At 48.3% G+C, this 25,466-nt stretch overlaps 1 protein-coding gene across 1 annotated transcript in view; it reads left to right on the top strand.

The window, feature by feature from the left end:
- The window catches only part of CACNA1H (calcium voltage-gated channel subunit alpha1 H), a 393,556-nt gene that overhangs the window by 249,993 nt on the left and 118,097 nt on the right, over positions 1 to 25,466 (top strand). Inside the window, exons 8-10 of the mRNA XM_033166592.1 lie at positions 12,188 to 12,280; positions 14,923 to 15,703; positions 17,599 to 18,020. Of these exons, the coding sequence (XP_033022483.1) occupies positions 12,188 to 12,280; positions 14,923 to 15,703; positions 17,599 to 18,020 (1,296 nt within the window). The remainder of the gene's footprint in view (positions 1 to 12,187; positions 12,281 to 14,922; positions 15,704 to 17,598; positions 18,021 to 25,466) is intronic.

Consider the following 25,466-nt stretch of genomic DNA (forward strand, 5'->3'; position numbering starts at 1 on the left):
TCCCCCCTGGGCTCTGCCCCCAGCCTGGTGCTTCTCAGTCCTTCCTCTTCCATGGCTGGTTCAGAATCCTTTTCATGGAGACAAGAGGGTTAATTCTGCTCTCTGCACAGCCAAGATGCGGCACAGGCTTTGGCTAATTAGCATGATAAATCAAGCCTCATGAATATGTGATGAGGAGCGATTTATCATCCCTCGGCTGTTGATCTGTGTTATTTGTGCTGGGAGAGATGGGGCCCTCGTTTTTTGAGCCCTGCTAGATCAGACCAAAAGCCCATCTCACACAGCATCCTGCTTCTCAAGTTGCCTAGATGTTCATCGCAGGAGGCAACTGATACATAGAATCAAAGGGGGTGGTGACAGAATCAGAATTGTAGAGTAGGAAGGTGACCTCAAGGGTCATCTAGTCTGACCCCTCGCGTTGCAGGGATCATAACTGAAGAATCCCTGATGGATGGACATCTAACCTCTGTTGGAAGTTCAAAGAAAGACAAGGGACATAGGAGAGGTGTCAGACTTCGGGGAATCAGATTTCTCCCCGGGAGGCAGTAAATAAGCAGATCAAACGAAAGGAGCGTTCTTACCAGATAAGTTCTTTAATAATCACAGCAAGAGACAAAGGAATGCATATCTCTCTAGAAATTGTGTTGCTCCCAGTAAAGTTTCACCCCCCCCATCCCCATTAATCTACGTCACTCCTACATTGGGTAATCTGAGCTTGTTGCCTCTGAGCTTTCTGTTCTATCATTCTGAAAGCCCATCTAGTCTTAGGTGAAGGGGGGTCAGGAATGCTGTCCAAGGATACTGAATCTGCCAGCTGTCTCTCTCCTGGTGTTTCCTCTTCTAGCTGTTCCTCACCCAGTATTTCCCAGCTTTTCCCCTCTGGACTATGCCCCTCTGCAAACCACTGTCCTAAATCAATACTGTCCTCCTGCCCTTGGTAAAGTTCAGGAAAGGAGGGTTGCGGCTCCCACCACTCCTCCTCAGTCCAGCCCCTGACAAGAGAGGACTTCAGCAGGTCTTGCATTTGTGGCCATTTCCTCTTCTGCATAGCTGCTAAAACAACAGACGTCCTTTCCTCTTTCACGCCTTCTTCAGACTTCAGTTCACATGGCTGAATGTACCTCCATACTAAAAAGGAAGGAAGGAAGGAAGGAAGGAAGGAAGGAAGGAAGGAGGGAGGGAGGGAGGGAGGGAGGGATCCTCTGCAAGTAGAATGTGAGCATGTCAGGAAGAAGGGTTCTCCTTAGTCCCACCTTCTCCCTGACATGCTAGGTTTCTAGGTGAAGAGGGTTTTTTTTCTTTCCCTGGGAGAAATTGCAGCCATGTCCCTGAGACATGCGAATATGTCCTTTGGCCCAGAGAGGAAAGGTTATGAAGATTTTTGGAGAGTGAGATATGTCTCCATGAAATAGCGAGGAATAACTCTTCCGAGGGTTGCTAGTGCCTGGGAATAGAACAGAAGTCCAGTTTCTTTGTTTTCCCCTGCTTGGGTCAGGAGCAAGTCCATTAAATTCACCGCCGGATTTCAGAAGTTATTGCTGGAGGCAGAATTAGCTGCTCGGCACAGGAGAAAGAATGAACCTTTACTCCCTGATTGGGACTCGTTAGCCAGATCACTGTGCCCTCGAAAGGGGAAAGGACGAGAAACGCAGATAACACAGCCTCCAGGAATCCACGCAGAGGGCTCTGTAAACTCACCAAGAATATCACGGCAATTACTCTGTGCCCTCTCCCGCTCCCATCCAAACTTGCCTCGAGAGATATTACAAGCCTCCTGTTAGGGCCAGCTCAGCAGAGAGATGAGAAGCGGACGTGGGAACCATTTGCAAAAACCTTTGCCCACTTTCCCTTAATAGATTCTTTTCCCCCATGCTAATCGTCAATATTTCGGTGCAATACCAGATTTGCTGGTGGGGAGCGATTTGTCAATGCACAAATTTACATCATGGAAGGGTGTTCGGTCAGAAGGAAGGGGATGTAGCCCATTGGCAGAGCACCTGCTTCACATGCAAAACATCCCCCGCACCTTCAGGTGGGGACAGGTCACCAGGGGTCAGCAAACCTTTTCAGCAGGGGGCCGGTCCACTGTCCCTCAGACCTTGTGGGGGCCGGACTATTTTTTTTGGGGGGGGGGGTGAACGAATTCATATGCCCCACAAATAACCCAGAAATGCATTTTAAATAAAAGGACACATTCTACTCATGTAAAGACACCAGGCAGGCCCCACAAATAACCCAGAGATGCATTTTAAATAATAGGACACATTCTACTCATGTAGAAACACACTGATTCCCGGACCGTCCATGGGCCAGATTTAGAAGGTGATTGGGCTGGATCCGGCCCCCGGGCCTTAGTTTGCCTGCCCATGGGTCAGACCATTGTCTAAAACAGGCAAGTCCAACAGGTAGATTGGAATTTACTGGTAGATCACTGGACATCTGTGGTAGATCACTGGTAGATCACTGGCTCCCCCCAAATAAGCTAAACAACTTTGACTCCCCTAAAAAAAAAAGTCCTGCACTCCCCAAAAACAGGCTTTCCTCCTCCTATTTTGTTTCTTCCAATGATCATTTTGCATTTAGGCTTTAAAATTAGGCTTTTAAAAATGCCTGCAAACTTGGACACCATCAAGCCCTCGGTGCAAGGAGCTGTCCGAGGCGGGGAAAGGTTGATTGGGTCGGAATCACCAAATTCCATGTAGAAAACCATTTAAAACGGAATCCCCCCAACATCCTCATTTTAGCTGCTGTTGACTGAGCTCAAGAACAGCAGAGAGAAAAATGAGGCATGGCAGCTTAGGGAAGAAGTCGCCTGAAGCAGGAGGGGCCTAGGAACAGAGGAGGCCAGCTAAGGATAGATTCTCTCACTCATTCATAATAATTACTGAGTGATTATGAAGCGTCTTACACACCATTAGGAGCACTAGCAAAATGATGTATTGCTAGAGAGCGGCAGTGTAATGTTTCTGGCTGTTTCAAAGGAGTTTGTGGGTCGCCAGCATGGTCCCTACCTACCCATAAATTATGGGGCTTTGTATCCCCTTAGATGGGATGCGGGTGGTGCTGTGGGTTAAACCACAGAGCCTAGGGCTTGCCGATCGGAAGGTTGGCGGTTCGAATCCCTGCAACGGGGTGAGCTCCCATTGCTCGGTCCCAGCTCCTGCCAACCTAGCTGTTCGAAAGCACATCAAAGTGCAAGTAGATAAATAGGTACCGCTCCGGTGGGAAGGTAAACGGCATTTCCGTGTGCTGCTCTGGTTCGCCAGAAGCGGCTTAGTCATGCTGGCCACATGAATGTACGCTGGCTCCCTTGGCCAGTAAAGCGAGATGAGTGCCGCAACCCCAGAGTTGTCCGTGACTGGACCTAATGGTCAGGGGTCCCTTTACCTTTTATCCCCTTAGATCTCTACTCCATTGGGCATCACCGCACCAAACTTAGCCTGCCCTCAGCCAGCCCCCAGTTGCCAATCAGCTTCTTCCTCCTGAGTCCCAGGCCATACATTTAAAGTAAGGCCACTTTAAACAGTCATGAATTCCTCCCAAAGAATGATGGGATCTGTAGTTGTTATGTGCTTACAGTACATGAAAAATTGTAAAACATTAGACATTAAAAATTAAGGGTTCTGAGGGTGGTCAGGGGGCTACCTCCCAGAGCTGTGATTCTCAGATTGGTTCCACAATCAATCCCTCTTCACAGGGAACTCCAGGAGTTGTAGCTCTGTGAGAGGAAGGAGGGGTCTCCTAGCAACTTTCAGCACCCTTAACAAACCACAGCTCCCAGAATTCTCTGGGGCAAGCCATGACTGTTTAAAATGGAAGCATAGTGTTCTTAATGAATGGTGTGAACGTGGCCTCCCTGTAGAACTTAGCAGGCAGGAGGAGGAGGACAAAACTAGAATTAGTTGATCTTCCTGTGATTGGCTCCAGCTCGGCCTGTCATTGCTCTGGCGCCACCTACTGTTGCCCTCCTGCCTTCCACCCTACCAATTGTAATGGGTATTCTCTACCGCTGGATCTGCCTTTTGCCCTCTGCCCACCTCTCCCTGCTTCCCTTTCTGTTCCTATTGGCTGCTTTAGTTTTCCCCCCAGCTCTCCCATCCTCCGTGGCCATCTCACAGCTCCTCCTACCTCCATTCTCCGGCGGACAGCCGCCCCTTTCCCCAACTCTGAACTTTCAAAGTGCCCTTTCTCGTTCTCCACCCCTGGGGGGGCAGAGTTTCCTTTGCTCACCCCAGCGCCAGTTTGTGATGGAGTTTGGCAGTTTCCCCCTCCAGGACCGGCTTGCCAATCATCTTAATTGAATCTGTTTGGCGTCTCTCTCCCCCTCCGGCAGCCAATTTCCGGTTTGCTGCATAACCTCGCCCGAAATTGCTTTCTCAAAGCAAAATTAAAGTCGGTGCCGCTAGTCAGTTTTATCTCTGTGGATTGAAGCAACTGCGTGTTGCATTAATACGGGTGCTGAATGGCAGAGGAATTCTGCAGGGAAGGTTGGAAGCGGTTTAATTTTCTGAGCCGCTAGCAAAGGGTGGACATGCAGCGCCTTGACACTGAAACCATGTGAAATCATAGAACCTTTTATTTCTAAGTCAAGCTCCTCCCAGGGGAGATGGATGGATGAAGCTCACGGTTCTGGTTTCTCTTCAGTTTCTCAACTCAATATCAAGTTCAGTTCTCAACACCTCCACTTCAGTTTGCAGTTGGGGTTTTAAGAAGAAGCCCTCGTGAAAATTAATCAGAATTCTAATGCTGAGTTTTCCTAAGATACACATTTTTGCCTAATGTACACAAGTTGAGGCTCCAGTACTTTGGCCACCTCATGAGAAGAGAAGACTCCCTGGAAAAGACCCTGGTGTTGGGAAAGATGGAGGGCACAAGGAGAAGGGGACGACAGAGGACGAGATGGTTGGACAGTGTTCTCGAAGCGACTAGCATGAGTTTGGCCAAACTGCGGGAGGCAGTAGAGGATAGGGGTGCCTGGCGTGCTCTGGTCCATGGGGTCATGAAGAGTCGGACACGACTGAATGACTGAACAACAACAACAACAACAACAACAACACATGTTTGCAGAGCGATTTCCCCTAATACGATACATGATGGAACATTATTTTCACAACATGAACAAAATACATAACTACAACATAACAAAAGTAGCCATAAACAATAAATGAAACATTTAAAAATACACAACTAAACTGAACAATTTCCACACAAATCGTAGCAAGATCTAAAATAAAGATACAAAAAAAAAACCAACCTCAACAACCCCTCTCTGCAACACACAAAAAACAAAAGAAACCCTGAACAACACCCCAGCTGGAGTCTGTTCATAAGCCTCAGTTTTTTGTAGCTGGAGTCAGTCAGGGTCCTGCCCTCCCAAGCCAGATGGAAAAAGTTCTGCAAGGCAGGGAGCAGGTCTTCCAGGACTCACAGCTAAGATGCTCCATCGTTCAGTTTCCTTCCCTGATTTAAAAACCATTGTAATCAAGATCAAATTGAAAAGCATATTTTATAAGAGTAGAGATGTTACTCTGCAGAAACTGGGACCATTTCAAAACCCTTTGCCCATTTTCACGTTGTAGGTTTCCCCCAATAATAATTTACTTTTGCAGCGCAGTAATGGAGGGGTGATGGGCAGTCTTTTCCGGTGGGGAGCAGCAGATCTTAATCTCTGCCCTCCTAGTGACCCAAAATTGACAGGTGGGTGGGGCCACCCACCCGCCAATCACCTGATGCCAGGTGTTGCTGCGCTTTGAAGCCCCGATTGTTGGAACATCAAAGTGCAGCGTGGAGCTGCTTGAAAGCTCTTCTCCAAACGGCACTACCTTGATCCTTAAACCTTTGAATCAGAGTAGGGCAGGGCTGTTTCCAAATGGGCTTTCAAACAGCCCCTCACTGCTCCTTGGATACCTATTTTCAGAGTTTCAAAGAGCAGCATTGGGAGGAAGAATTGGAAATGGCTTCCCACTCCTTGAGCAAACTGCACTCCCACTGCCCATCAGCTGATGATCGGCTGGTGGATCTGCTCCTTTTTCCAGCCAACAAACTATTGGGAGCTTACTTTAATCTCCCAATTGTTCCTTTGAGATCCCACACCTGACATCGTGCATGGCAACAGATGTGCAGCGAGAGCTGCAAGCAAATGGGATTTTCGGAAACTTGCAATGTACAGATAACGATCCACATTTGATTCTGTGATGGGTCAGAACTGGTCTGGACAGATCCAGACCCCAAATGGGTTCACAAATCAAAGTGTGTGCAAGTGTGCGTGTGTGTGTGTGCAACCCTACAATTTAGGGCAGAAAGCCTTCTCGGTAGTGGCGTCCAACCTGTGGAACGCCCTCCCATCAGATGTCAAGGAAATAAACAACTATCTGACTTTTAGAAGACATCTGAAGGCAGCACTGTTTAGAGAAGTTTTTAATGTTTGATGTTTTATCGTGGTTTTAGTATTCTGTTGGGAGCCACCCAGAGTGGCTGGGGAGGCCCAGCCAGATGGGCAGGGTAAAAATAATAAATAACAAATAGGTAAAGGTAAAGGGACCCCTGACCATTAAGTCCAGTTGTGTCCGACTCTGGGGTTGCGGCGCTCATCTCACTTTATTGGCTGAGGGAGCCGTCATACAGCTTCCGGGTCATGTGGTGAGCATGACTAAGCTGCTTCTGGCGAACCAGAGCAGCACACGGAAATGCCGTTTACCTTCCTGCCGGAGCGGTACCTATTTATCTACTTGCACTTTTATGTGCTTTCGAACTGCTAGGTTGGCAGAAGCAGGGACTGAGCAACGGGAGCTCACCCCGTCGCAGGGATTCGAACCGCCGACCTTCTGATCGGCAAGCCCTAGGCTCTGTGGTTTAACCCACAGTGCCACTCGCATCCCATAAATAATAAATATTATTATTATTACTGCCACCTAAGGGGGGGGGGGAGAAACCCAGAGCAAATCCATTTGGCAAATCGCTCGTTCCCTTTTAGTTGTTTCTTCCACCATTCCTTTCACATGCTGCCAGGCCAAATGCAAATGTTCACTCCATAGGGACCATAGAATGGACACTCCATAGGGTAGGGGTCTCTGGCTGCATCCACACCACACATTTAAAGCACTATGATGCCACTTTAAACAGCCATGGTTTCCCTGAAAGGATTCTGGGAGCTGTAGTTTGTTACGGGTGCAGAGAGGTGTCAGGAGCACCCCTGAATCCCCCTCTTCATAGCTGCCCCAGTGACTGGTGAACGCCTACCTGGGGCAGCAGGTCTTTCGGATGCTGCCCGCGTATCCCATGTCCTGGTCCCTGCCTTCCTTGCACAGCTGCAGGTCCTGGGCCTCAGTTTCCCTGATTTAAGGGAAGCACCACCTGCTCCTATTCCTTTAATCAGTCCCAGTGCTTTTGCCATGCAGGGAACAGAAGCCACGTAGAGCCCACCCTGGTTGGGGACAGCTCACATTAACAAGCGTCTCTCTCTCTCTCTCTTTTCCTTACAAGTTCTAACACAGCTCGCTTCTCGCGGTGTTAATTAAGTCCTCGGCTTGCCTTTTCCGCGACTAAAAGGAGATTGAAAACACAAGTACACTGTTAGTTCACCGTTTAATTAAAGCCTCTTCCCCCTTGTTCAAATATTTAACCGTAGCGGCGGCAAGGACAATTATGCATTTTTAACGGGTACCTCCAGAGCACATTTCGTGATCGTAGAAGGAAGAAAGTCACTTGCAAGCCTCTCTGTGTCTTTCCTTTGAGGCTGTGCATCGCCTAGAGGCTTTGTGAGAACCGAATTACCCACGGAGGTGCGGGAGAGCACTGAGCCGTGTTTCGAAGGGGGCGGGGAAGTGGTGGACTTTGGGCTCCCAAAATTCAGTGACGCCCTGTGCAACTCTAAAATTCAGCAGCCCTGCCTCTCGTGGTTCATTCTACAGCATTGCTGTGGTGTCCCTGCAGTGCAGCGCGGGTGGCGCTGTGGTCTAAACCACGGAGCCTCTTGGACTTGCTGATCAGAAGGTTGGGGGTTTGAATCCCCACGATGGAGTGAGCTCCCGTTGCTCTGTCCCAGCTCCTGCCAACCTAGCATTTCGAAAGCATACCAGTGCAAGTAGATAAACAGGTACCGCTGTGGCAGGAAGGTAAATGGCTTTTCCATGCGCTCTGGTTTCTGGTTCCATTGCGCCAGAAGCGGTTTAGTCATGCTGGCCACAAGACCCGGAAGGCTGTCTGTGAACAAACGCCTGCTCCCTCGGCCTGAAAGCAAGATGAGCGCTGCAACCCCATGGTCGCCTTTGAAGGGTCTGCAGAATTCAAGCCTTCCTGGCATGATAGATTTTCCCCACGCACATTTATTTCAACATGAGGAAGCATTTCAAAGTGCATTTTTGTCAGGAATCTGACAAAGCCCAGCCCAGGAATCTGAGTTCATGAGCAGGATCCAACAGTAGATCTCCGCATTGCTGAAGACTTAGAAGAGCCACTGAAACTGGACATCCCTTTTCCAGGGTACGCTGTCCCCCACATCAACTGCTGCTCTCAGACTCTGCCTCCCCCCATCTTTGCATTTTGTGGACTACGATTCCCGTCATCCCGCAGCATTAGTCATCTCATCTGGGCCTGATGGAAGTCCAACAAGATATGGAAAGCGCCAGGTTGGAAGGCATCCTGGTTTGTGTTTTGATCCTGAAATGTCAGGTTGAAATGTCCTGAAAACATCAGGTTGGGAGAAGGCTGTTCTCAGTCATCACAACAGCCTGTCAGGAATTTGAGATGAGATAGTAGATCGTCCTGCAAGAAAGGGGCCTTAGCACCTCTCTTGTTTTAGAAAACTGGATTCCTGGGTATGGGGAAGGAAGGCAGGGTGAGGATGAGATTGTGGCAGTCCTTTTTGATGCCATAGAGACAATAGCGGGGATGTGGAGCCCCTAGGCCAAGGTGAAATGTGGCCCTCCGAGTCTTTCAGTCTGGCCCCTGGCACTCTCCTCCAGCTGCACCCCTCACAGGCTCCGCTTTGCATTCCGAGCGTAATTGATAAGATGTGTTTCATTATTTTTTAAAAAATCAACTATATAAATGCTTGCATCGTATTTGACATGTAAACTATCCAACTTTAAGAACCTCTCTCGCGCAATAGCTCTTTAATCCTGGCTGTGAACCGTAAGGAAAAGGAAGCCCGTTCTTTTTCAAAGAAAAAAATGCCAAGAACCTGGAGAGATGACTGAATATGAATTAAACCAATTGAGATTAGGAGTTATTCGGCATTCCACGTTGCAGCATATTGAGATGGAGGCTTAGTGCTATTTTCCTGGATATAAATGCGGGTGATAAACTCAAACCGTGTTTTAAGAAACTTGTCAGATTTCGAAACGCCATGCGGAAGGGTTTATGTACTGCCCTCTCATAAAATATCAGGGCAGTGTACTGCAACATAGAGACATTAAAAACCCATTTAAAAAAAGGACAGAACAATCCTTAAGATGACTGGCCTCTCGGGAAGATTTGATGTGTAAGAGAGCATGTCCTTGAACTCTAGTAACTCTTGCTTGTCTGGATGAAGGATGGAGAAGGGGGGTGTTTGTGAATATATATAACTAGTCTACTGAAGTAAGGGGGGAATGGAATTGTTGCTCCCCCCACTTTTGGCTCTGGCTCCACCCACTCCTGGCATGTGGCCCTCGGAAGCTTGCCCCAAAGGGGATGTGGCCCATGGGATGAAAATGGTTCTCCAACCCCTTGATTTTAGGATGTTGCTGTTGCTGGGTTTAAACCTTCCCTTTCGGATTTGCAACATGAATGGAACAGAAGGGTCTATGGAGGCTGCCTAACCCACTGCTGAGAGTTTTGGAATATGCTGTCATGGACTGGTTGAATGCAGAGGAAGGAAGGGAGGAGCCAGATGAGGGACCCCCAAGGGAAGAAGTGCTCGGAGCCCGGGAAGTGGTGGTGGGACAATGATGAATGGTAAGAGGGAGAAGGCAGGAAGACTGGGAGGAGGAAGTGTCGGAAGCTGAAGAGGTAACAGGGCTTAGTGAGCGGGGAGAGTCTGTGGCAGAGAAATGTTCAGAATCAGAGGCAGAAGCTGACGCAGGAGAGGAGAAAGACCAAGAGGCAGAGATGAGTTTGGCTGGTGAAGAGTCACAAGTGTCTCCCCCTCCTGCTGCAACAAGCTCCCCTCCTCGCTTGTCTCCCAGAACCAGAAGAGGCATGAAAAGGGCGGAGGAGAGGGTGGTTGCATGCAGGCACGGTCTCCAATTGCTTGGGGAAAGCCCTAGGAATGTGAGGAATTTCAGTCTTAGCAACCGGTTTTCATGGAGGAAGACCACTGGGAATGAGCTGCTCTGCTCATTAGGCATGGCACTCAACCAAGTCTTTCCAGGTTGTGTTTTTGCTAATAAAGAGTTAAGTCCATTTTTGAACTGCGTGGTTACTGACCGGCAGACTCCTGTGACATATGCCTTGCTCTTCTGTAGCTTCCAGCTTCTCATGTGTCTGTTTCTGCTGTCAATACCAAGCAAGCTCAACTCCTGAAGAAACCACAGGATAGGCCGTTGGTTACATATGGGATCCTCATTATTGCAATGATAATCCAGGGGGGAAAGCCTTGGCTGGAGGCTTCTGCAGATCTTGGCAGACTCTCCATGGCATCTTCAGCTGTAGACGATCCGGAGTTTGACATTAATCCATGTGTACCTATCTGCAAAGTCAACGCCAACTCTGGATAATCTGTTAGGGCACTTCCTATCTTGGTAGAGAGATGAGCGGGGCACCCAATTAAAATGCAGAGCATGAGGATTCGCAGAAAAGTTTGTCCTTTGCTAGGCTGGATCTATTTCACAAAAGGAGGCTGGAAATGGAGGTAAATGTAACCTGGGGTATTTGAAAGCTCTGCCGATACTGACTTTTGGAGATCTGGCTTCAGCAATTTGCAGTGAGGCTTTTCAAGCTACGGGTTTGGCTGCTGAGATGCTACAGAATATGAATGAACTCTATCTCGGAAGAATACCTTGGATAACCAGAACTTATTCTCCCTGGCCCCCCCCCCCCACCCATTTTTCTGTTCTCTTTTGATTACTTATCCCCACCTAAACCAGGGAGGTGTCTTACAAACGCCGATCGGAATAACGCGAGGAAATTAGATCCTGTCATGTGTTGCAATAAATCTATGGACTTTAAAAAGTTTTTTTAAAAAAAAAACAAAACAAAACCTCAAAAATTAATTTTCGGGTTCAGTATTATTTTTTATTCTGAATTACATATGGGGAGCACCAAAGTCTTTTAAGTGCTGAGGACCTCCAGACATCTTAACCCAGCCCTCTTTATATTTTCTTCCATCTTGGACCCCATGGGAAGCCGCTGTGTGAATGAGGGATTGTGTGATAATGTGAAAGGGAGATGAATGACAAAAAAGGTTCTCTCTGTGTGTGTCTCTCTCTGCATGTGTGTGTGTGTGTGTGTGTGTGTGTGTGTGTGTTTTGTTATGGAAATTATGGGGGGGGCACCTAAGCAAAGTCTCCTCCCGAGTAATCTCATTGGGGTATAGAGTGATGCCCTTAAGGGAACCCATCTCTCTGCCCTGATCCAGTAGGCGAGAGACCACGTACACAGGGAAATGCCTCAGCAGGTAATCTCTGGGTGCTTCAGGAAGCCACTGGGCTAATATCCCTCAACCGGAATCCCATTATTCTCTCCCAGATAAGTGCTCAAGGTATCCTTGCCAATACTTAACACCCATTCACATTTGCTCAGGGCTATCTCCCTGATATTGCTCCGTTTCCCCCATATATTAATCTTGTTTTTCCTGTATGTTAATCATGTATAACCCTCCCCTTTCGTGATGTAGTGATGATGTTTTAGTGATGTAGTGATGATGTTTCCAAACTGCATTCTGGGATATGGTAGGAGTTTTAAAAAGTTCTTGTAACGCTGCTCTCGGGGTGCAGTTTGACTGTAACCTATTGCGCGATAATAAACCCTGTCTTGTCCTTTGCTCCAGTGGCTGGACTTCTTTTATTTAACTCCGCAGAAACCAGTGGGCTTATCCCCAAGGGCCAGGTGCCTGGGCAGTTCCACACTTGGGATTTTACGTTACAGTGTGTAAAAACCCAGCTGTGAACATGTATGGGGCTCTGCTTGCACATTCCATTCCCAATTGCCGTTTATGTATTTTTCTTGACTTTTCTTCCTCTCCTCTCTTCCCCCCCTCCCTTTACAGGTTATAACCCTGGAAGGATGGGTTGACATCATGTATTATGTCATGGATGCCCACTCTTTTTACAATTTTATATATTTTATACTACTTATAATAGTAAGTATGGGGATGGGCTCGGACGCATGGGCAGAGGGCGCTGTCATATTTTGTGATCATTACGGGCTGTACCCAGAGTAGACCCTTTGAAAGTAACAGCTGCACAGTCGTACCTCGGATCCCGAACGCCTTGCAAGTCGAACGTTTTGGCTCCCGAACGCCGCAAACCCAGAAGTGAGTGTTCCGGTTTGCGAATGTTCTTTGGAACCCAAACGTCTGACACGGCTGGTGTGGCTTCCGAAGCCACGCCTTGAGTTTCCGAACGTTTTGGAAGTCGAACAGACTTCCAGAACAGATTCCGTTCAACTTCTGAGCATAGCTGTCAAGTTTCGGATTTGAAAATAAGGGATCAGCAGCCTCACCTATCCCGGGGACAGTCACATGGCAGTGGTGGGCGGAGCCAGAAGCAAAAGTGGGCGGCACTGGTGTGAACGCACTCAGTAGGCTTACTGTATTTTGAAAACGCTGCCCGTGGGCTACAATGCCTGTAAGCGCAGGAAATGGCTCCCGCTTGCTTTGAGGCTGCAAGGAGGCGAGGTCTTCCCAGTCCCTGGCCAGCAGGGGGAGGGAGAGGAGCTGCTTCCTTTGAAAAAACGGGAAATTAAAGGGATATAAAAAATAAGGGATAGCAGCAGGAAACTGCTTGAAATAAGGGAGATTCCCGGGGAAAACGGGATACTTGACAGCACTGCTTCTGAGATACAACTGTATTTCAATCCATTGATTTCATTGTGTTTGCTCTGAGTACAGTGGCACCTACAGTTACGAACTTAATTCGTTCCGGAGGTCCGTTTGTAACCCGAAACTGTCCTTAACGTGAGGACCTCCTGCTAATGGCGCCTCCTGCTGCTGTCATGCTGCTGGCGCGACTTCCGCTCGCATCCCAGGGCAAAGTTCGCTACCAGGAGCATCTACTTCCGGGTTAGCGGAGCTTTTAACCCGAAGCATTCGTAAGCCGGGTGGAACGTAACACGAGGTTCCACTGTAAAGCTTAGTTGGACACAACCCCATAGATCTGGGTACCACGGCATATGTTCCACCCGTGTATCATTTCTGCTAGGTGTTAGGGAGGGATAGGCAGGACAATGGCAAGTGTGCAAGAGGGGCTATCGTCTGGCTTGGGAGAGGGGGGCAGTGATTTGTGGGGACCTATACCAGCCCGGAGGCAAGAATTGGAGGCAGGAGAAGCTTCAGAGCACAGGATGGGTCAGAAGAAGAGGAGGAAGAGGCAGACTGGGCAAGTGAAGGGCACTTCCCCACCTTCTCCTATACCACTGTCTCCCAGAACCAGGAGGGGATTAAAAAGGGCAGAGCAGAGGTAGCTTCTACACAGGCACAGTCTCTGTCTGCATGTGTGCAGCCCCTTGGGGGGGGTACATAAACTGGTGGAGGGGACTGTTGGCCCACTGTTGCTGCAACTGTTCCATAGAGTGCATAGCTAGGAATAAAGGTAAAGGTAAAGGAACCCCTGACCATTAGGTCCAGTCGTGTCCGACTCTGGGGTTGCGGCACTCATCTCGCGTTACTGGCTGAGGGAGCCGGCATACAGCTTCCAGGTCATATGGCCAGCATGGCAAAGCCGCTTCTGGTGAACCAGAGCAGCGCACGGAAACACCGTTTACCTTCCCGCCGGAGCAGTACCTATTTATCTACTTGCACTTTGATGTGCTTTCAAACTGCTAGGTTGGCAGGAGCTGGGACCGAGCAACGGGAGCTCACCCTGTTGTGGGGATTCGAACCACCAACCTTCTGATCGGCAAGCCCTAGGCTCTGTGGTTTAACCCACAGCGCATAAATAACCAGAACTGCCAAAGCAACTGTAAGTGCCCTCTTCGCCAGTAAATAGTTAACTCTCTGCCATGTGCAATCCTTGGGCTGGGAAGCATCCTTGACACAAGGAGATCTACCTATTCCCTCTGTCAGGTGGAATTGAACCACTAGGCTTCAGGGAGCTAGCTCTCCACTTGAGCCATAGGCCCAAGGGTGACTAACCTGATGTCTTCCGAATGATGTTGGAGTCCAGCTCCCATCAGTATCTGGCTGACATGGTCAGTGGGCATGAATGAAAGGGTCTGAGACCCTCCAGATGTTGCTGGACTAAGAGTGTTTCCCCCAGATGATCTCGGGGATCAACTTGGGGTGTGCAGGGCAGGGCATTCCTTAAGGTACCCTGGACCTAAGTAATTCAGGATGTGGGTGGCACTGTGGTCTAAACCACTGAGTCTTTTGGGCTTGCCGATCAGAAGGTCAGCGGTTCAAATCCCCGTGATGGGGTGACCTCCCATTGCTCTGTCCCAGCTCCTGCCAACCTAGCAGTTCAAAAGCACACCAGTGCAAGTAGATAAATAGGTACCATTGCAGCAGCAAGGTAAACGGTGTTTCCGTGCACTTTGGTTTCCATCACGGTGTTCTGTTGCTCCAGAAGCGGTTTAGTCCTGCTGGCCACATAACCTGGAAAGCTGTCTGTGGACAAACGCCAGCTCCCTTGGCCTGAAAGCGAGATGAGCGCCACAACCCCATAGTTTCCTTTAATCGTCCAGGGGTCCTTTACCTTCTTTTTACTTTAATTCAGAGCTTTGGACCCTAGTACAGCTTGGCCCGGATGATATTGCAACTGCTCTGTTTCTCTGGTCCCCTTCCAGGTTGGTTCTTTCTTCATGATTAACTTGTGCCTGGTTGTGATAGCAACACAGTTTTCCGAAACAAAACAGCGGGAGAATCAGCTGATGAAAGAGCAGCGAGCCCGCTACCTCTCAAACGACAGCACAATCGCCAGCTTCTCCGAGCCGGGGAGCTGCTACGAGGAACTCCTCAAGTACATCTGCCACATTTTCAGGAAAGTCAAGCGGAGGACGTTGCGCCTCTACAACAACTGGCAGAGCAAGCGGCGGAAAAAGGTCAACCCCAACGGCGGAGACGACGGCCAAGGCCGCCGGAGCAAGAAGCGTATCACCTCCATTCACCACCTCATCCACCAGCACCACCACCACCACTACCACATCAGCAACGGGAGCCCTCATGGGCCGCGGTCCAACCCCGAGATCTGCGACCTTGAGCTCAAGGTCATGAAGCCCGGAAGTCAACTCATGCTTCCGCCGTCATCCCCCAACCTCCGGAACTCTGCGGCTCCAGATTCGGAGTCCGTCCACAGCATCTACCACGCAGACTGCCACGTGGAAGGGCCCCCGATGAAATGCAAGTCTTCCAGCGTCACGGCGGGGGTCAAGCTCTCCAATCATGGCAACATGAACTACCCGACCATCTTGCCTTCTCCCGTTGGCAGGGCTGGTGTCGCCCCGGCATCGGCAGGGCAGAAAAACGACGGTAGCAGTGGCGGAACCACTCCCGTGGCTGTGGTCAATAGCCCGGTGCATATGAACGTGGACTCCTTTGGGAAGCTCCATCATTTGGTCGGAGAACATGGTAAGGGGGGAAGAGTTTGGTATCTCGGCTTAGGCTCAGCAGGCAAAGAGAGAAGGCCAGTCATGAAATCAAAGGGTGCTGAGAATACAAGAATGTAGGAGAAGCCCCATTGGATAATTGATTGATTGATTGATTAATAAATTATTATTATTATTATTATTATTATTATTATTATTATTATTTATATGCTGCCCATCTGGCTGGGTTTCCCCAGCCACTCTAGTCTGGGTGGCTCCCAAAGGATATTAAAAACACACACACACAAAAATCAAACATTAAAAACTTTCCTAAACAGGGTTGCCTTCTGGTGTCTTCTATAAGATAGTTGTTTTTCCCCATGACATCTGACGGGAGGCCATTCCACAGGGAGGGTGCCACAGCCGAGAAGGCCCTCTTCCTGGTTTTCTGTAACCTAACTTCTTGCAGTGAGGAAACCGCCAGAAGGCCCTCAGGGCTGGACCTTAGTGTCTGGGCTGAACGATGGGGATGGAGAGGCTCCATCTACTTCTGACAATGATTAGCTGGATGGCCCAATAGGAGCCCACAACCAAGGCACAAAAGCTGTTGGTGTCTGATAGACCTTTCCACCACCATTAATGTTGTCTGATCTCCCTTGAAAGCCATTTCACCCAGTGGCCACCACCACATTCCACACGAGCAAATTCCTCAAATTAACCATATACTGTGCATTTCATGGAGCGTATGGTCTTTCCGTGGCAATTTGCTTTTAATTTAGCTTCAATGGAATCATCCAGTTAGTCCAGTGACAGGCAAACTTGGCCCTCCAGCTGTTTTGGGACTACAATTCCCATCATCCCTGACCACTGGTCCTGTTAGCTAGGGATGGTGGGAGTTGTAGTCCCAAAAAACAGCTGAAGGGCCAAGTCTGGCCTTCACTGAAGAAGAAGAAGAAGAGTTTGGATTTGATATCCCGCTTTTCACTACCTGAAGGAGTCTCAAAGCAGCTAACATTCTCCTTTCCCTTCCTGCCCCACAACAAACACTCTGTGAGGTGAGTGGGGCTGAGAGGCTTCAGAGAAGTGTGACTAGCCCAAGGTCACCCAGCAGCTGCATGTGGAGGAGCGGGGAAGCGAACCCGGTTCACCAGATTATGAGTCCACCGCTCTTAACCACTACACCACACTGGCTCTCACTGAGTTAAACCCTTTCACCAATACATACAGGCAATCCCATGTCAGTGTGAATTAAACCAATTTTATGTAACAAGGCCAAATGGGGACAAGTTCTTCCCATGGGCGAGAGGTTTAAGAGCACCCAGCTGCTCGTGTAGGTTGTTGATGAAATTACACCCCTAAGCTTTGGTTGCCATACATTCGGAAGTTCCTGGACATAGCTGAAATATTGCAGTTGGAAGCAAGGTCCAGGCAGAAATCACTTGAATGTTTGGGAAAATACGGACAGATGGCAACCCATGTGTTGACAGCATGGATTTTGCCGAAATTCCTTAAAAATAGCTCAAAAACTTTGCCAAAAGGCTCAACAACTTTTGTGTCCAGGTTTTCACCTTTTGAAATATGTCAACCCTACCCTAAGCAAGTTGGGACGTGGGTGGCACTGTGGGTTAAACCACAGAGCCTAGGGCTTTCCGATCAGAAGGTCGGTGGTTCAAATCCCCGCGGCGGGGTGAGCTCCTGTTGTTCGGTCCCAGAAGCGGCTTAGTCATGCTGGCCACATGACTCAGAAGCTGTACGCCGGCTCCCTCGGCCAATAAAGTGAGATGAGCTCCGCAACCCCAGAGTTGTCCGTGACTGGACCTAACGGTCAGGGGTCCCTTTACCTTTACCCTAAGCAAATGATCTTCAAGCCTCGCTTGAGAACCATGTAGGAGGGCCCAAGCTGTTCCCATTCATCTCATCCACATCCTTCCATTGCAGGTCTTTGTCGGACGTCCAGCAGGTTGTCTGGTTTCGATGTGCAGTACCCCCTGCCCAGCCCACAGGCCAACATGCTGAACTGTGAGCTGCAGAACTGCCCGTACTGCGCCAGCATCCTGCAGAACCCCGAGTTCGAGTTCAGCGAGTCGGACAGCTACGAGTCGGGCGACGATAACACCGGCGTCTACGAATTCACGCAGGATGTGAAGCACGGGGACCAGAGGGACCAGATCCAGCAGCAGAGGAAGAAGAAGAGGAAGAAGAAGAAGAAAGAGCCAAAGGAGAGGAATAGGGTAGCCAGGTTCTGGAAGGCGTTTGGCGACAAGCTGAAGAGGATAGTGGAGAGCAAGTATTTCAACCGGGGGATTATGATCGCCATCCTCATCAATACACTGAGCATGGGGATTGAGTATCACGAGCAGGTAGGTGGCACACGTCTCTCGTTAAGCTGGTTTTTGTAGGAATGGGGGAGGAATCAAATTTGACTTGTCTTCCAAGGTGAATCCGCCTGGTTCCCACTCTGCAAAACAGTATGAGGACCAGAACGCAGCCATCCTTCGAAATTCACATTTTGCAGCCCAGTTTTTTAGCTAAGTGTTGTGTGCAAAAAAAATGCACCCACCAGGGCAGGGCCGGATTTAGGTTTGATGAAGCCCTAAGCTACTGAAGGTAATGGTGCCCTTTATATGTCCAGCTGTCCTTTGTCAACAACAAATTGTCGCTTTTTTCTGTGTTGAATATATGCTATATGGTAGTTTATGGGCCTAATAGGTATCTAAAGACATTTGCACATGCAGAATGCAGGCACCCTATATATAGACATGAGCAAACCAGTGATATTTCAAGGAGCAGGCTAGCAGGAGGGGCCCATTACTTACACCATAGGAGCCTACACAACACAAAACACTGTTGCTGTATGTAGGTTTTATTTTACATATTTTTTATCTTATACTTTAGAAATGTACATCCAGGTTTTTTTCTTTAAATTTTTGGGGGGGCCCAAAAAATCCCAAGTGGGGAGAGTGTTCTTGCACTCAGCTCCTGTTTGCAGGATTCCCATAGGCTTCAGTTTAGCCACAGTGAGAATAGGATGCTAGACAAGGCAGACATTGGCCTGATCCAGCACCCAGACTCTTCTTATGCTCTCAGGGAGAATGTGGCTTAGTTAAACATGGAAGAGTTTCTCTTCTTATATAAAAAGCAAACATAGCTGTGTGGGCATGTAAGAGAAATTCAGAAATCCATATTAGGGATTTATTAAGGTAAAGGTAAAGGTAAAGGACCCCTGACCATTAAGTCCAGTCACGAACGACTCTGGGGTTGCTGCACTCATCTCGCTGTACTGGCCAAGGGAACCTGCATACAGCTTCCGGGTCATGTGGCCAGCATGACTAAGCCGCTTCTGGCGAACCAGAGCAGCGCACAGAAATGCCGTTTACCTTCCCACCACAGCAATACCTATTTATCTACTTGCACTGGCGTTCTTTCGAACTGCTAGTTTGGCAGGAGCTGGGACCGAGCAACGGGAGCTCACCCCATCGCAGGGATTCGAACCGCCGACCTTCTGATTGGCAAGCCCAAGAGGCTCAGTGGTTTACACCACAGTGCCACCAGTGTGGGATGCCTTTATTGTTGTTTAGTTGTTTAGTCGTGTCCGACTATTCGTGACCCCATGGACCAGAGCACACCAGGCACTCCTGTCTCCCACTGCCTCCCGCAGTTTGGCCAAACTCATGCTAGTCGCTTCGAGAACACTGTCCAACCGTCTCGTCCTCTGTCGTCCCCTTTTCCTTGTGATCTTTCCCAACATCAGGGTCTTTTCCAGGGAGTCTTCTCTTCAATGCCTTTATTAGGACCAACCGAAACATCACGCAAGCAACGTGTGCAAGCTTTAAAGTCCTCCAGATCTCTTTAAAAGAAACCAGCCCTGCTGGATAGCTCAGTTGTTTAGAGTGTGGTGCTGATAACACCAAGGTTGCAGGTTCAACCCCCATATTCCTGCATTGCAGGGACTTGGACCAGATGGTAATCAGGGTCCCTTTCAACTCTGTGATTCTATGAAACCAGGTCAAAGGGTAGCAAACTTCTTTCAGGCTCAAGTCCCACATTCACTCCACACGTTGGCAGTGGGTGTAGCTCAGCCTAGGCGTGGCCATCCGACATTCCTGCATTCTTACTGCTGCAGAAACTTCACAGAGGCAGATTTAGGGCAGTGCAACCCATTCCACTGCCCTGGGAGATGCAGGGCGACGCAACCATGATGTGGCGAATTAAGCAGAACAGAAGGTGAGAGGCAGGTGGCGGCACCAGATTTTGCACAGGGCACCACTGAAATTCAAAAGACCAAAGTCCACCCTTGCGGTTCAGATGATCTGCGCAAATATGATGAGGAGGGAGGGTTTGTTCCCTCTCCAGTCATCCGCCTGATGACTGCCGAAGAAGCCATTTGCATCCCCATCACAGTACTGGTCTCAGCCCACCATAGCACTGCAATCTAAATATATATTAATTCGTGGCAAAGACCAAGAGATCGCTCTGAGGGAGACTAGTAAATGGTTTGGAGTGCCCCAGTTTCTCTTTTCAGATTGACTTTAAGTTCTATCGTGCGTAACAGAACTTAGCACAGCAGCCTATTGAAGGTAAAGCAACTCGCGCTTTCAGTGTTCCTAAATGCTTAGCTTCGGGGCATAGACAGCAACAGCTCCTTGGTGTTCTTCCCACTCACCTTCTCCAGAGTGACCCTAGGAGCCCATTCTCAGTGACCGACTCTCCTCTTTTCGCCCCGATAGTCTCCAATCAGCACAAAGGGCAAGAAAACATCTTCTCAGTGCCAGAAATCTCCCCTTCCATGCCGACTGGGCAACTCTAGGGTAAGGGAGGCACAGATCCTGCTGGAACCCTACTACAGAAGTAGCAACGGGTCTTCAAGCCCCTTGCAACCCCAGATCACTACACCTCTGCTAGAGGAGCCCATAATCACTTCCAAATTTTAACTGCATCAAGCAAACGCTCACTTTCTTTCCCGATTAGTCCTCCCCCATATGCGCTTAATGAGGTGACAACTTAAATGAAGTGTCAGAGTAATAATAATAATAATAATAATAATAATAATAATAATAATTTATACCCCGCCCATCCGGCTGGGTTTCCCCAGCCATTCTGGGAGGCTCCCAACAGATTAAAAACAAAGTTGTTGTTATTATTATTATTATTATTATTATTATTATTATTATTATTATTATTATTATTTGTACCCCGCCCATCTGGCTGGGCTTCCCCAGCCACCCTGGTCGGGTTCCAACAAATGTTTAAATACATTAAAGCGTCAAACATTAAAAACTTCCCTAAACAAGGCTGTCTTCAGATGTCTTCTAAAAGTCAGATAGTTGTTTATCTCCATGACATCTGATGGGAGGGCATTCCACAGGGCGGGTGCCACCACCAAGAAGGCCCTCTGCCTGGTTCTCTGTAACCACACTTCTTGCAGCGAGGGAACCGCCAGAAGGCCCTCAGAGCTGGACCTCAGTGTTTGGGCAGAATGACGGGGGTGAAGATGCCATTTAAGGCTTTAAAGGACAGCACCAACACTTGATTACTTAGATGAGGTGTCAGATTTGGCCAGGTGGTGGAGGAATCCAGTGGGTCTCAAGTACTTCAGATACAATCAAATCCTTTCACGGAATCAACCCTATGCCCACTGGCTTCAGCTGCCCTCAAAGTCCCATAAAAGTGTCGTTTAGTCTTGACGGGTGTGTGAAGATCTATCTCCTTCTCCTTCTTCTTTTTAAGTGCTTACGGGAAATAAAAATGCATGCTGTTCACGCCAATACAGAGAGCAGCGTGGTGTCGAGAAACATTTCTGAAAGGCAAGGACACCTTGTCCCCATTGTCCTGTTGGGCTGGAGATGACTCACCTCAAGAGCCATTTGTCGGGTCACTCAATGTACAAGAAAGATGCTCTTTTTCATTTTCACCCTGACTTTCCTTAGGGTGAGGCAGTTAATTCTGAATACTCATCAAAGTGCAGGCCCTCCATTTTTCCCTCTCTCTGTGCGTGTTCCTGCTTTTTGATGCTGTTGTGGCATTTATTGCTCTTAGGAGCAAATCATTTGCACATTATAAAACCTGCTCGTGGCAGATTAGGCTATCCACAATGGCCTACCTCCACTCTCGGAGGCAGCGAATACCAGTTGCTGCGTATCGCTAGTAGGGAGAGGGTCCGTTGCACTCAGATATTGCTTGTGGGTTTCCCAAAATCGGTATCTACTAGATAGTGAGAACAGGGGGGTCAACAGAATGGGACTTTTTACTCTTCTTCTGGTCTTAGCCTTGGGCAAAACTGATGTGTTGCCCTCAAGCAAAGAGTAAAGAGGAAGAGGGAGTGGTTTCTTAAGAAAAACACGTAGGAACTTCTCGATTCTTGGCAGGTTGGCTCACTCTCTCATGCTGGAAGGCATGTCGCAGAACAAGCGGGGCAGGCAGGGGCTGTAGCTCAGCGGCAGAGCATCTACTTTGTACGCAGAAGCTCCCAGGTTCAATCCCCGACATCTCCTATTGCCTGTGCTTTGGTAATCTCCAGGTCAGATTATTTGTCCTATGTGTCAGGTTTCGGGGAATCCGATCCCTCCCACGGTGGCAGCCAAGATAGACAATAGAAGTTCTTACCAATTGATTTATTCAATATTCACAGCGAGAGATGAAGGAATGCAGTCTCCCCTAGATAATGGTGTTGCTCCAACTAAAGTCCCACCCCCTCCATCTCTCCTATTCTACATCACCCCTGCGTCGGCTAATCTGAGCTTTCTGCCTCTGAGCCTTCCGTTCGACTACCCTCAATGCCCGCCTAGTCCTGGGAGAGGGGGTGGGTCAGGAATGCTCTCCAAGGACGCTTGAGTCTGTCAGCTGTCACTCCCCTGGTGCTTCTTCTTCCCGCTGTTCCTCCCAGCTTCTCCCCTCTGCAGCATCTGAACTATGACCTTCTGCAAACCACCGTTCTGAATCTATACTGTCCTCTTGTTCTCTGGAAGGTTCAGGAGAAGGGGGGTGGTCCCTGTTGGGATTTTTATCTGTTCGTTGTTAACTCTCGAGTTAACAAAGCAGTATTCTCAGAGCCACGCAATGTTTTAAAAGTCCCTGCGTGGCCACTGACTTCTTACTGCGTCGGAAAATCCAAAAGCCCAGTACTCTTCAAGCTGCGTTTCTGCAAAACGTCCTTTTCTCCTCTCATCAGCAGAGTAGATTTTTCAGCAAAGAAACAAAGGCAAGCATTAGTGTCTGTGTTTATCTCTTCCCAATAAATCAAAGTGAGTCCATTCTAATTAACAAGATTTATTGACTTTAAAGGTTAAGGGCTACCAGCCAGGAGAGAAACACTCCCATCCTGGCTCGAGCCGGAAGAGGACTGAATAACTGCATAGTCCGTTACAAATATCACATTGCACAGAGACACAGTTGTGCAACATCTTCTGTGATTGCAGGACGCACAGCAAAGCTTTTAACCCTAAAAGCAGTCACTCTCACATTATCTATCCTCTGCTGCTTCAGCAATAGCTGGTGTGTTTTGTGTGAATCACATGAGTGTCTGAGTTACAGCGTGAGAAAGGAAGTTGGTCTTATCTCTTCCGTCTGCTTATTGTGTTTTAGTTTCACTTTTGCAGTGTCACTGTTCATAGAACACAGGCGTGCCTATTGAGTCTCTGTATATAAGACTGTAAATAAAGTAGCTTAGATCTACATATGCGTCTTTCTTCTTGCTGAGAAATGCCAGAAGATATTGTGTGCTCTTTTCATGAGAGAAGAGTCACAGATTGCCAGCGCTCTGGACTGAGGGAGGATGCCAGCCAGAGAGGGCCAGGGAGACACTCTGTAGTTCTGGGAGTTCGTTGTCCGGCCCCAGTGAGCATTTTTCCCAACAGTCCCCACCATTCCTCCTCAGTCCAGCCCCTGATATATGTGAGGCTGCCTCTAAAGACAGTTCTGAAACTTCAACTGGTGCAAAATTCAGCGGTCAAGCTGTTCACTGGGGCAAGACAGTTTGAGCATTTAATGCCAATAAATGCACTGGCTCCCAGTTAGTTTCTGGGCACAATTCAAAGTGATGGTTTTGACCTATAAAGCTTACATTTTCCAGGGTGATTAAATAGTCAGTCCCTTTTCCCAGGGAAATCTGAGAACTGTAGCTCCGCAAGGGGGATCTAGACATATCCTAACAACTCTGAGCACCCTTAAAAAAAACTACACATCTCCTACATGTCCTTCTTCCCAGGAAACTTGCTTGGGTGGAAGCTAGAGTGGGATGTGTGAGAGAATTGACATGTTTTGCCCCACCCACTTTTGCTTCTGACCCCGCCTACCATGACCATGTGTCTCCTGAAGGTTGTTGAGAAGGGAATGCGAGCTTTGGCTTGAAAAAGCTTCCCCACCTCAATTTAGTGAATAGAACGGCATCGCGATGCTAAGCAGCCAATCGGTTTTGTCACGGCAGCTCTTGCCTTTGATGTTGCTGTGAGTAACGGCTGGCTCAAGCGTTGAGCTTAAAAAGCTGTTTATTAGACATTGATAATTACAGAGTGATAAAACGTGACTACTCTCCTAGCTAACAGTTTTCCGGACTAGAGTCTTCGCGCCTTTTCCAGCAGAGGAAGCCTCTAGTCGCCCTGAAATGACGTCTGAGCTTACGTCTCCCCCTTTGTTCCTTCCCCTGTCTGCTACTGACTGATTTAATTGCTCATCTTCCAACATTGTGTATGCAATCAAATGCCAACAGTGCCCTTCAGCTCTCTATATTGGACAAACAGGCCAAACCCTACGCCAAAGGATAAATGGACATAAATCTGATATCAGGAATCACAAGACAGAGAAACCAGTAGGAGAACACTTCAATCTCCCAGGACATTCTATAAAAGATCTCAAAGTAGCTGTCTTAATACAAAGAAATTTCAGAAATAGACTGGAAAGAGAAGTGGCTGAATTGCAACTAATCACCAAACTTAAAACCATGGAGAAACCTGGTTTGAACAAAGACATTGGATTCTTATCTCATTATACATAACAAAGCCATCTTTAGCCATCTCACCCCTTGCATTTCCCTGCAAGACTAACTGCAGCCCTTTAGAGTCGTCAACAGGTTTTCCACATTTATCAGCCTATCACCCATTCCCACCACCCTTCTGAGTAATACCCCTCCCCACTCCCCACTATATTTAAGGATCTGGTGACTTCTGTTTCAGTGTATCTGAAGAAGTGTGCATGCACACGAAAGCTCATACCAGGAACAAACTCAGTTGGTCTCTAAGGTGCTACTAGAAAGAATTTTCGATTTTGTTTTGACTATGGCAGACCAACACAGCTACCCACCTGTAACTGCTACTGACAGCGTGAGGGCTTTCTCTTTCTTCCTGAGACGTCTGCTGATGGGGGCTGGGGGATGAGGAAGTATCTGTACTTATTATCGGTAATTGCTCTCGATATTTACCCTCCTCCCCCTGACTGGCTGAATCCCAATTCTCTCTCTCTGCCCTTTCATCTATGCTCTCCCCCCTCTCTTCCCGAGCAATGCTTTGATCCCTGACAGGTTTTGACTACTTGATGATGTCACAGAAGGGAAGCCAACCCAGTTGTGGGCGGGGAAGTCAGCATGAGAGGACAATGGGAAAACAAGACCCAATAGCTGTGGACATTTTCTCTGGGAAATTGCCGAAAGAGAAATGGGGTGTTGTTGTTGTTGTTTTCAATGCCGCTGAGCATGTTTCAATCAATCAATAAAATTTATTCGACCGTCAGTCGGTACACAATCATTATCCGTACAAAAATTAAAACATCTAAACATCTCAAGGAGCTTAACACTAAAACATACAATGAGAAGTAGA

The sequence above is a fragment of the Lacerta agilis genome, chromosome 13 (assembly GCF_009819535.1).
Source record: "Lacerta agilis isolate rLacAgi1 chromosome 13, rLacAgi1.pri, whole genome shotgun sequence".
Taxonomy (NCBI): Eukaryota; Metazoa; Chordata; class Lepidosauria; order Squamata; family Lacertidae; genus Lacerta; species Lacerta agilis.